This window comes from Ambystoma mexicanum, chromosome 1q (assembly GCF_040938575.1).
Source record: "Ambystoma mexicanum isolate Mex_15411 chromosome 1q, UKY_AmexF1_1, whole genome shotgun sequence".
Taxonomy (NCBI): domain Eukaryota; kingdom Metazoa; phylum Chordata; class Amphibia; order Caudata; family Ambystomatidae; genus Ambystoma; species Ambystoma mexicanum.
Window position 1 is genome coordinate 24,432,187 of NC_090922.1, and position 13,164 is coordinate 24,445,350.

At 41.4% G+C, this 13,164-nt stretch overlaps 1 protein-coding gene across 1 annotated transcript in view; it reads right to left on the minus strand.

The window, feature by feature from the left end:
• LOC138520946 (uncharacterized) overlaps window positions 1-13,164 on the minus strand; it is a 274,098-nt gene that overhangs the window by 181,591 nt on the left and 79,343 nt on the right. The window contains exon 2 of the mRNA XM_069633397.1: window positions 2,075-2,215. Coding sequence (XP_069489498.1) covers window positions 2,075-2,215 — 141 coding nt within the window. The remainder of the gene's footprint in view (window positions 1-2,074; window positions 2,216-13,164) is intronic.

Below are 13,164 nucleotides of genomic sequence, written 5' to 3' on the forward strand. Positions count from 1 at the left end.
TGCTTTGCCTTGCTTGTTTTTATCATCCATTCCCCTGCTTTGCCCTGCTTGTTTTTGTCATCTGTTCCTCTGCTTTGCATTGCTAATTTTTTGTCATCCATTCCCTTGTTTTCCTCTGCTCATTTTTGTCATCCATTCCCCTGCTTTCCCCTGCTCGGTTCTGTCATCCATTCCACTTCTTTGTCCTGCTTGTCTTTGTCACCCGTTCCCTTGCTTTGTCCTGCTTGTTTTGTCATCCATTCCCCTGCTTTCCCCTGCTCGTTTTTTGTTATCCATTCCCTGCTTTGCCCTGATTGTTTTTGTCATCCATTCCCCTGCTTTCGCCTGCTCGTTTTTTGTTATCCATTCCCCTGCTTTGCCCTGCTTGTTTTTGTCATCCATTCCCCTGTAGTATCTGTCCTAAATTAATGCACAATGCATACAGTATCCAAACCTCAGTGTCAGGATTACTCACATAAGTAGCCATTCAATTTCAAAAGACATTACGTTTGAGAAGACACCATGAAATATCCATGTAAAAATAAACACTCATAATACAAAGTTGTGCAAGGATCATGATTTGAGTCATTCGCCATATTGGTTATTAAAGTTCAGGAAGAGGTCCATTAGATCACAGAAAGACCCGCAAATCGTCATGTTCAGACCAATAGCTGTGCTTCTTAATTTACAAATAAGCTTTGCTTCTTCCCTTTTCAAAGTCAGTTCCCGGTCTCCTAATCTCTCTTCTTGCCAGATATGCTTAATTCCAATGAATTTAATTTTATATTTACTGTCCATCTGGTAGTTGGTAGCTCAGTGTTCTTGCAGTGGAAGTCTCTTGTCCGTTGCATGTGACATGTTCATATGTTCCCTGATTCTGTATCTCAATTCACGTATCTTAGACCCGTTTTTCTTGTCATCCATTCCCTTGCTTTCCTCTGTTCATTTTTGTCATCCATTCCCCTGCTTTCCCCTGCTCGTTCTTGTCAGCCATTCCACTTCTTTGTCCTGCTCGTTTTTGTCATCCGTTCCCCTGCTTGTTTTTGTCATCCATTCCCCTGCTTTGCCCTACTTGTGTTTGTCATCCATTCCCCTGCTTTGCCCTGCTCGTTTGTTGTCATCCATTCCCCTGCTTTTCCCTGCTTGTTTTTTGTCATCCATCCCCCTGCTTTGCCCTACTTGTTTTTGTCATCCATTCCCCTGCTTTGCCCTGCTCGTTTTTATCATCCGTTCCCCTGCTTTGCACTGCTCTTTTTTGTCATCCATTCCCCTGCTTTCCTCTGCTCGTTTTTGTCATCCAATCCCCTGCTTTCCCCTGCTCGTTTTTGTCATCCATTCCCCTGCTTGTTTTTGTCATTCATTCCCCTGCTTGTTTTTGTCATCCATTCCCCTGCTTTGCTCTGCTGGTTTTGGTCATCCATTCCCCTGCTTTGCTGTCTGTTATTTTACAGTCTTTTTCCATTTTACTGCGACTTCTCCCCTGCTCCCTCCTTGTGGTTAGCTGTTTTCCCCAGGGAAGCCAAGTTGCTGCAAAAGTGGGGCAAGAATATGCATTCTCCGGCTGATGTTTCAGCCACCCAAGGCAACAGGGACCCTCTCCCTGTTTCCTCCCCACCTCCTTCCCACCCACAAAACAAACTAAACCTCATCTCCACCCCTTTCCCACCTCCCAACTTACCTGCAGGACCAGCTCCGGTCCCTGTGCTCCTTCTGATCGCAGCCGCCCTTTGGGAGATTGGCTGCGCAAGCAGTGCGAATCATCCAAGGGGAAAAAAACATTTGCACCCCGCATAAACGCTGGGGTGTGAATGGCTTTCACCCCCTTTGCGGGTGGGCAGACATGGCCGTTAACGACACACAGACCTCACTGAGGTCGTTGCTTGCTCAGGCCTACCATGGCTCGGGCTAGTGGGCCATTACCATCCATGTACACCTGCTGCCAAGGGAGTGAAAGTCATAATCTATCTAAGCAATTTGAATTTGTTTGCCTACAGAGTAAAATATGACAACTGAGAGATTTTCAATGCAATTTAGTGGCACTTATATTTTCCTCAATACTATTTACCTTTTTACCTAAATACTAGACACTACTCACATGTGGAGTGGGAGGTGCTGTGCCCTCTACATCAATGGAGGAAATGCTTTCTGTTGGTGTAGGCTTCAGATACACAGTGATGGTAAGAGGTTTTCTTTTAATCCTTGCCCATTTCAAATCGCCGTTCCTGGAAACATAAAACTGAAGAATGCCAGAAAGTGAGTGCTGCTGCTTGCGATGGGCCTGCCATTTGACACAGATCGCATGTTTCTTCTACATGTGCAACATTATAAATCAAACATGTATTCATTCAAATTAAGTTAGGGGGACCGTAAGCTAGAAAGCCCACTTTTTTTTTACTTTACGGTGTAGCCTCCAGTACCTTTTGGTGGCTTCTCTGTGTGTTGGACTTTGTTTCCCTTCTAGCTAGGCTGAATCCAAATCCTGACAGATTGTGGCTCTGTTTAGTGTGCTCTGCCCTTAGGGTCCTAATGGCTCTTAAGACAGGGGTACCCCAAAAGTATCCCTTCATGTCCAAAATAAGGTATCCCTTTTCTCACTGGCAGCATTGGTATCCGTTTTCTCACTGGCAGAGGCAGCATTTTGTGCCCGGGATGGAGGGGCAACTCCCGAGAGGGTACCTCCATTCAAAATTAGTCAAGGGCTGTTTCAGCTGTGGATTTTTCCCAGTTATTTTTGTTTTGTTTTGTTTTTGTTTGTTTTATTATTTGTAATGCGCGCCTAACCCGGAGGTAGCAGGGCGCAGGGTTGTAGAGCTTAGGTTACACAAGGCACAGCAAATAAAGTACAGCTATGGTTACAGTGCTGGACACATCATCAACATTAAACAAAATCCAATAAATTATATTTACATACAATAGTTAAAATGTGCATGTTTCATGCTATAGCGGAATGTATAAGTGGAAGCATAGGAGATCATAGAGATATGAGTTAGTTGTCATGATCCATGATCCAGTGGATGAGGTTGGATCTGAATTGTAAGTAAGGAAGGTCTTCCCTTAAGGAGGGAGGGAGGGAGTTCCAATGCTGTGCTGCTTTGACTGGAAAGCTGCTCCCACCAGTCATAGTGTGTTTAAATCTGGGCACCAGTAGAAGGTTGGAGTTGGCCATTCCCAAAGGGTGGCAAGATGCTTGTCTAGTGAATCTCGCTATGAGGTATTGAGGGGCGGATTGGAGGAGACATTTGTTAGTCAAAGAAACTGATTTAAGGAAGATCTTGTCTTTCGTGGACAGCCAGTTGACGGATCTTCTGATATCTGAGATGTGGGCTTTCTTCTGGCGACTTAAGGCTGCTCTTAAGGCATTGTTTTGCAGGATTTGAATCTTGTTCATGATGTATTTATTACTACCTACATAGAGAGCATTAAAATAGTTCAGCTTGGACAAGATCACGGCTCTAGCTAGGATAATGCAGTTGTTGGGTGAGAGGAAAGGTTTGGCTGCTCTGATTAATTTACAAGTGTAGGAGGTAGCAGAAGCCATAGCATTTACGTGTTTTGTAAAGGTTAGTGTGGAATCTAGATGAAAGCCAAGGGTTTTAACCTCCTTAGCCACAGCAATGATATTATTATCAATTTTGAACGAGGAATAGTTCTGGCCTAGTTTGTTAAGATTAGAAGTAGTGCCTAGTATGAGGAGTTCCGTTTTGTCATCATTCAGGCATAGGCCGTGTGAGGCCATCCATGCCTGGATGATGAGGTACACTCTATTTACAAAGGCCAAATCCTTGTCATAATCCCCCGTCAGTGGGATGAGGATCTGTGTATCATCAGCATAATTTGTGTAGGTGATACCCATGCCATCAAGATCATCGAAAAGGGGCTTTGTGAAAATGTTGTACAGGGTTGGAGAAACACAGGAGTCTTGGGCCACACCACAAGCAATGGGCATAGGGTCTGCAGCCTCTAGAGGGGAGAAGACTTGCATTGTTCTGTTATTGAGGAAGGACTGAATCCAGTCAACTGCCTCTTGGGAGAAGTGGGCTCCAGAGTCTAAGTGGTTACAAAGAATCTTATAGTCGACCAAGTCGAATGCTGCTGAGAGATCAAGGAGCAACAGTAGTGCAGTGTTACCCTCATCTCTCAGCGCATCTATTTGTGCCTTGAGATCTATGAGCGAGTTATTGATTTTAAGAGAGAGACCAAGCGTAGCAAGGGACCCCCACCTAACCAACTGAGATTTTAGAGGGTGTTCTCTTTCTGGGAATTTCTATAAAATCATGAGTTGAAATCGTACATTTTCATCCCAATCTCCAAGAGGAAATTTATAAAAAGCTATATAATTTAGAATTCGTTCTGCGGGATAACACAAGTAACAAATCTACTAAATGCCATGTCACCAACAGTGCACAATAGACTTTTGAAGCACATTTTGTATTCCTGCTTTACTTCTATACTGCAATTTTGTGGTGCTTTGCCCAGAATATATGCCAGTGCTTCCACTACATTTTAATGATGACTGCCCCCACTGCATTTGTAAAATACTGTCTTGATGCATTGTCCACAGTACATGCCAGCCTTGACACTGTAAGACTACACTTTCATGCTGACAGTGGCCAAAATAAGGTAGCAGAATAAGGGGCTTTTTCAAATGCATGAACTATTCCATGTGTAATGTCAGAACCTTCACAACTAATGATAAGCAGGATTTTATTAACTGTATGACTAAATATGTAATTTAAATTGTGATATGTGCATTTAATAAATTATATGTGGGGGTCTACGATACGTGAATTGAGATACAGAATCAGGGCACATATGAACATGTCACATGCAACGGACAAGAGACTTCAACTGCAAGAACACTGAGCTACCAACTACTAGATGGACAGTAAATATAAAATCAAATTCATTGGAATTAAGCATATCCGGCAAGAAGAGAGATTAGAAGACCGGAACTGACTTTGAGAAGGGAAGAAGCAAAGCTTATTTGTAAATTAAGAAGCACAGCACTTGGTCTGAATATGACGATATGCGGGTCTTTCTGTGATCTAATGGACCTCTTCCTGAACTTTAATAACCAATATGGCGAATGACTCAAATCATGATCCTTGGACAACTTTGTAGTATGAGTGTTTATTTTTAGATGGATATATCATGGTGTCTTCTCAAATGTAATGTCTTTGGAAATTGAATGGCTACTTATGTGAGTAATCCTAACACTGAGATTTGGATACCGTATGAATTGTGTATTAACTTAGGACAGATACTACAGATCATGGGATCCAGGTATCATGCATACTTATTGGGGTTTTTATTTTTGAGAGTGCTCAGAGACACTGAGGCCCTCATCACAAATATAGATTGACACAAAGGGTGTATAAATACCCCACAATAGCAAGTACAATAATCAGGTAGTATAATTATCTTTTGTACAAAAATATATGTTAAATATAATTCATAATAACAAGCTTCAAACATTCAATGTGGTTTCAGTGTAGTACAATTCGCCTTCTCCCCAGTACTAACGCACCGTACAGCTAGGATTTGCAAGTGCAATATGGGAATGTGTTGAACACTGTCTGGCCGCTTGACTATGCAACAGAGAACGAATCCTAGCATCAGTAACAAAGTAGGGATGCAAAATGCAGGTGGTCGGCATTTGTAAACAAATGACGTCATAAGCATGCAACGTGATGATGTCACTGCAGCCGTGACGCCTCCCATATAAGTTCAAAATCACTGATTGTTGAATCCGACTCCGAGTGGTCGACCCAATACCAACAACCCACATGGCCTCCCTCACTGTAGCATGCGTTTAGAAAGAGGCGGACACAGGAGGAGGGATGGAATGTGCTTCTTTATTTCCCTATAACTCCATTCTAACTGACTTCCCTTCCTCTCCTGCCCCAACACTTCCCATGAGCCCTGTGTCCCTTTCCACGTGACACGAACTTGGGATTCAACAACATCACACCGCTGATGGATAAAATCTATCAGCAAGAAGAAGACAACCAGCTGTGGCGGATTCCTGCACACGTGGAATGCTGCTGCTGCATTAAAACGATTCCTCCGTAATTGCGGGTATGTTGGAATGGATGCTCACTCATTCATTAGACTCAGTAGACGTTAGTGAACACACCTAGCGGATATCTCAAAATACATGTATATGAAATTCTTTTTCATATATTTTGAAACATATTCTACTAGTGCGGAATATCATATAGGAAGGATACTTCCCACCACATCCACCACTGGAAACGACTAATAAAGTCACCATGACACAATCAAGAACTGGTCACCGTAGATGACAACCTGAGCGTCCTGCGTGCGCTAGATAGGACTGCTGACTATCCGCTTCCTGAGTCTACTACTGATGCCTAGATGCCTCCAGTGCCATCTCCTCTGAGCACAGCTATCGCAAAACGCGTAAATGTAATCCGGAACAGTTGACTCGTAAGTATAAAAGATTCACTCCAGACACTCATCTCTCCTATCACTATTCTTAAACGCTACTCTACACCAACACACAATAGAGCACAGCTACACCCCTCGACCAATTCGGCCTAGTCGCTCACAAATGAACAATTCTCCATGAACACCGTAACACCCTGCTAGAACGCAGCTATACCCCACGAAGAATCAGCCTAGCTGCACACATAAGCATCCTACACAGTCCTAACACAGCCAGAATCCAGCATACATTCAGCTGATCTCTCAGGATACAGCTACCACCAGGCAATCGCATTGGCTGCCCACACATTGAGTGCACCTAAGCACCTTATGACTCCCTCTTCTCTCAACTGACCTGGACTACGGTCCCCGAGGGCATTCAACCCACAAGTGCTTTGAGGTCATACCAATCATATAGAGAGCGCTATATACATGCCAAATGACATAACATACCATAGCAGCAGTACCACCGCAAATACGGGTACGTTTTAATTGAGGTTTTTCCATCCCCATCCTGAAGATTCGTTATTTTTCAGGGAATTTAGCGAATGGACACCTGAACAAATATTTCCTTTCAGGTCTTTTCGAAATACGAATCATTTTCATGGGTAATTAAAAGGAAGAATACCTCAGACTAAGCGTCTTTTGTTATGAGAAAAAGTGACATCCTTATATGCAAATAAAGAATTCAAGGTAAATGCGGAATATGTAATGACTAATAGAACAAAGGATGTAATTCGGCACTATGCTGACGGGTACTTTATGTGGATTTTCATTAATAAACGTACCATTATCCCAAACTGGATCACTAACGAGTTTATGTAATGATGGAGACATAGTGTAAATCATCCTAAGGAGAGCAATGATCACAAGGTAATTGGCCCTACAGTTTGACTGACATGGTTTTAAGGAAGAGTATTATAAATATACAAGGGGGGTTTTAAGTGACCTGGGAGGGTGTTCACGCTTGTGTTTTCTGACCAGACAGTGATCCATCATTCCAGTGGTTTTAATGAAACGTGTTTAGTAAAGATGGTATAAGAAAGATTTAGCTTTAACTAATGTGAAACATACTATGAGACATTATCAAACTAGTTACAATTCCAACTTGTGCTCCTCCAAACTGGATGCTATCTAGAGAAAGAGATTTTTGGCCTCATTCCGATTACGACGGTAACCCTGCCGGTGCTACTGACGGGTTGCCGCCAGACTCTGAATGAATTACCGGCTCCTGACTTCCCAGTAACACCAGGGAATTACAACCCTGGTGGCAGGGAAATCAGCGGCGGACAATTTCGTTAATACCCATTCCCATAGAGTCCCAGTTTCAGATCTGTTGGGCACAGCGGCTCCAGCAGGCAGACTTATAGTTTGCTGGTCCGGAAACAACAGTGCTGGTAAAAATATGTCTGATGGGATATTACAGATCCAGTTCCATCACCAATATATGTTATTTCCCAGCTAGATGCCCATCCAGAGAAGGATATTATGTCTAAAAATAGACGCAGTTCTAAATATATTTGATCATTTTGACACGTTACTTACCAAGCTTCATTCTCTGCCCTGATTTCTTTCCCTTCAGCATTTTCTGTTTTTTACAGATATTCACACAGAACAGTTTATCATTGCAATCAGTTGTTTGTATTCTAACATGTAATATAGGAATATGAATATATGATATGTTAAGAACACAGCTTATCTTGTGTATGTGATAAATTTGTGTATGTGTATCTACAAGGTTATGTACTTGATTGATGTACTGAGCCTAGAGGAAGCCACTCCTGGCAAAACAATACGCATGTGCGCCATCAACTGATGATTGTTGGCTATTTATTTGGTTACATTGCTGTTCATGCATATAATACGTAGGCTATTTCTTAGAATATTTTGGTTTTTGCATATACCACATGTACTGGTCTTTTGGCTTCTTTAATACTTGCAGAATAAACATAAAAGTATACTCACATCAAGAATCTATGAGCCTGATTTTCACAGCCACAGGGCGCATTGCATTAGGGGGATATTTTTTGTGTACTTTACATGCTACTGATGCCTGTCCCCACTGTCCTTGTAAAATACTGTCTTGATACATAGTCCACAATACATGCCTGCCGTGACGCTGTAAAACTACACATTCATGCTGACAGTGCCCAAAAATTGCCAATATTTCCCAGTGAGAACAGGTCCATGATACCTGTGCCTGATATATACCAGCATTGCTATTAACAACATGTGTGTGATGACTGCTCTAAATGTATGCCAGAATAGCCCTGTGACATTTTTTAAGGATGCATGTACTGTGGGCCCAATATACCAGTATAACAATTTAACCTACATAACACACATAACCTCATCTGTTTTGGGGGCAATGATCAGGCCCTATGGATATAGGTGCAGGTGAAATCTGTTCTCCTTTGTGAAATTCCTTGTTTGTTTTACACTGCACATATAACCTTACTGTGAGGGGCAGTTGGGATACTTTGTGTCTTGTGAAGCAGCCGCTACCTGATTCTGACCCTGGGGGTAGTGTTTGCTGTGTGGATCACATGATAGGAGAAGGCCATCAAGGGAATATGAGCACTCTGTCAGAGGAAACGTAGTATTTATCCTCTTATGAGGGTGAAGGTTCCCTGATGCTTAAATATCCGATGGCTTGTTATTATAGTAAGGCTTCCTTTCCCAGATTTCCCCAAGGCATGAAGTATGAAAACCCCTATGGTAAACAGGGAAATGAAATATGTAAAAGTCAGGGAATTAATACTACTTCTGATTGTCATAATTCTATAGTATGTTCGAATTGAGAAAGCCAGAAACAACCATTATTCCTTTGTGAACTTCCCCTAAATATATATCTTAAAATCACTAAACGAAAGTAAGTAACTTTAAAAAGAATATGGACATTGGGGACTTCAAGTCGCATAGTGCTCTGATTACTGAGATGAGAAAGAGGAGCTCAGAGTTGCAGAACTGTAGTGTGCAGTCTAGTGGTTGTAATGACCCACACCGAGTCGAACCTTTAAACATTTAAAGGCCTTTCAGGTGCAGGCCATGAAGGAGAAGCACTGAAAGCAGCAGAAACATGAGGAAGAAGTAGGAGATAAAGCCACCACTGTTTTGGAAGTAGGACGCTGTGTCGAAGAAGTGATCGAGGTCGTGAGTCCTGTAGGATGCAGATAGCGCCCAGTGGGAAGCTGTACAGAGACAAGCTGTACCACGAGAGAGAGAAGCTCTCCTGGTCCCGCATGCTGCTCTGGTGTGTGGCGTTCACCGCAGTGTGAGCGGAGCAGAGGCAGCTACAACTACAGGAGGTGTGACCAACTGAAACATTACCAGAGGTGGCAGATGCCTGTGTTCCCCTGATGAAAGAAGAAACAAGAGCAGTAAGTCCAGCAGAGATGTGCAGAAAGACCAGTGAGTTGGCCTTTGTTGGGTGACTTTGGGGTATTCCGAAACAGACAATTTGGGTGCAACTCTTATTTTAAAAGAGAGAGTGAAAAGGAATATTGTAACCAACATTGTTAAAGCCAAAAGAGGACAATAATTAATCAGAGTGAAACAGCATATTTTAGCCACGATTTCCAAAGCCCAAATGGAAAAATATTCAAACAAAGTGAATGTGTTATTCACAGAAAGGAAGATTATTAATAAAATATTTTTTGGGATAATTGCAGCATGTGCTTAAAATACAAACCTTTTGCCGATTTAATACAGGAAATAGATGCATCATATCGAATCATAAAAACTAAATTTATAAAACACAACAATGTGAGGTACAATAGCGGCATACAATCAAATACAAATACAGTCTAAAAACTTTAAATATAGTTAAGAAAAATCAAATCTCCTTATATATCTTGAGAATCAATAAATAATCTACACATTTAGTATTGAAATTTGTTGTAGTGCTACTTTCCACACATAGTAAGCCGCAGCTCTCATAACCGTGCTCCCGGCTCTGAATAAAGTGTTCCAAAATTGATCCCCCTGTATAGATAACATACTGTGTACCAAACAGCTGTAATTAGCACTATAATAGTATGAGAGAGCCTGACAATGTGTTAGAAGATGGTCTCAACAAGTGCATTGCACAGTCAGCAACTTCTTCCCCTAGTTGCTAATTTATATCCCCCCGTATGCTCCCGTGTCGGGAGTATATTTACTCACAGGTGTATAATGAGCCTGTGTATATTCACGGACAAAAGTTTAGTTAAATATGATGGGAGGAGATCCCGTTGGAAGCCTTGAGTGCTGTATACCTGGTACATGAGCTTGATCTGAGATGCCTAATATTCATAATAAAATCAAAGTTATTGTTCTACTTTTTTAATGTACAAAAGGCATTGGGTAATTCCATCAAATCATTTATATCAATGTCCAAATGATGTAAATGCTCCAATGCTGTCTCCCTGAGCTGGACAAGAAATGTGTTAGATGTACCCCCCCTTATAGAGTCTGGCCAAATAGCTGTAGACATTCTCTACCTCAATGGGAGAGTGGAATATCACCAAGAACAGCTTACACTGCTGAAGTAACGAAAGTGAATGGATGGATTGGACACCAAGTTCACAGCGTAGAGCCTCTACTGGGACGGATGGAGGAACACCCAATGCAGTTTCGCTTCTAATCTATCCATCCATTTCAACATAGGGTCTGGATATATTGCAGAGCCATATAGGATCATAGGTACAATGCTTTTACAATAGATTTCGACCAGACCCTCCACATTGTTACCCCCTTTAATGCGAACAAGTCTCCTGATCACAAGTCATTTCTTCATAGTTTTGGTTTGAACATGATCACATACGTATGAAGAGTTGGATTATTGCAGATAGGGACTCCTAAATATAGGTATCTATCAACGACTTCTAATGGCATGCCCTTATAGCACCAATTAAAGTTATGTCTCAGCTTCTTTTTCTTGCCAAACGTCAGTATCTTAGTTTTGTCGCTATTAATGCAGAGATAATTTCACTCTGCATACTCGGCCAGCACGTCCAATGATCTCTGAAGACCAATGGGAGTTCGGTCAAGTATGATGCTGTCATCGGGATAGCCAATCCAAGATACCAGCGCTATGCCAATACGGGGAGGGAAATTATGTGCTGCTTCAATGCAAGAGCCCATATATGCCACATATAAGTTATATAAAAATGGAGCCAAGCCGCAGCCCTGTTTCAGACCTGTATTAGCTGGAATATCTTCAGTAACCTCGCCATTGTGTGTGATTAACACGAATCAACACCATAGTGTCAGTATACGAGGCTACTAGGAAATACAAAAGTGAGCAATCAATACCCCAATTAGTCAGTTTAGACCACAATCGAGTATGGGATACAGGATCAAATACTTTGGAAAAATCTACAAAGCACACATATAGGTTTCTGTAGGTTTTATCCTGACAGTGGATAATAATTGTTTGCAAGACGCTAAGGTTCTGTAGAGTGCTATGTGATTAGCGAAATCCTGTTTGAAACAGAGATAGCAGATTACTTGTTATAGCCCTTTTCGATCGTTTTTTTAAAAGATTAATTGCGAAGATTTTTGAGCTAATATCAAGCATGGCCAATAACCTATAGTCATGGGTATTGCTACGATCATCCTTTTTAAATACAGGAATACGAGTGGATTTACGCCAGCTAGATGGTATTTGCCCAGTTTTAAAAATGTGCAAATATAGGTTTGCCAATACAGTAGCCCAGAATTCCGGGTCAGCTTTATTACATTTGCCACCATGTCAGGCCCGGGGCTCTATAGCCATTTAAAGCTTTGATAAGTCACAATGTCATCCCACTCAAATCCCTTAGAGAACTTAGCATCTAGAATATATGGTATTGCAATACGGTTGGACTCAGGTTTATTATATAATGCCAAAATGGCATCAGTCCAACAAGCCACATGAATGGGATTTTTCTCAATACCACTAGTACCATTGGCAAATGTTCTAAACAGTGCCCACAAAGCCCTATCATCATTACTATGGAGTATTTGAAATAGCCTCTTCCAGTCAACATTATTCTTAGAATATGTGCGGTGCAGACGCCAGTTCTTGTACCTAGTTGATAGGTGAGCCAGCAACCTATTTTTCTCTAAAGAGCTATAGCACTCAGATTTCTAAATGTGGTTATATAATTTCCGACATGTTTTTTTCTTATAATGTACCACAACATTGAAATTATTAGAGTGTAAGGAAGGCATAGCAATCACCTTCTGGCTCAAATGCAATTGGTCAATTAGGAAACACATAACACATGTTCAAGTAGCCAATACGTGAGTGTAAGTGCGCCAATGTTTGGCTTTCGTGCGCACATTATTTTACATGTGCACAACTGACTAACGCGCTAAGCCACTTTGTAAGCATGCGTATTTAGTGAACTATCATCTCTGAAGAGAGTTTGGAAGGGAATTTCCCTTTCCCAACCACTGCCATTCTTTGTAAATCAGTGTAAAAGGTGCATTTTACAGCACTTTTTCCAAAGATATAGGATAAAAAAACAATTATTTTATATGTGGTTATGAAGAGTGCTCATCAACCAGTGCAAGACTTCAAGATGTGCCACAGTAGCTAGCAAAAGAACTCCCATGCAGAGAATAATAATGAGTATATGTACAAATATGTATTGTATGCTCAGTTTAAACAAGTTTAGTTGTAGTTATTAATTTGTCAACAATGCTCAGAGACAATGCAGAAAGTGTTTGATGTCACTGGAAAAAACAAATGTTGATGACAAAAATCAAATA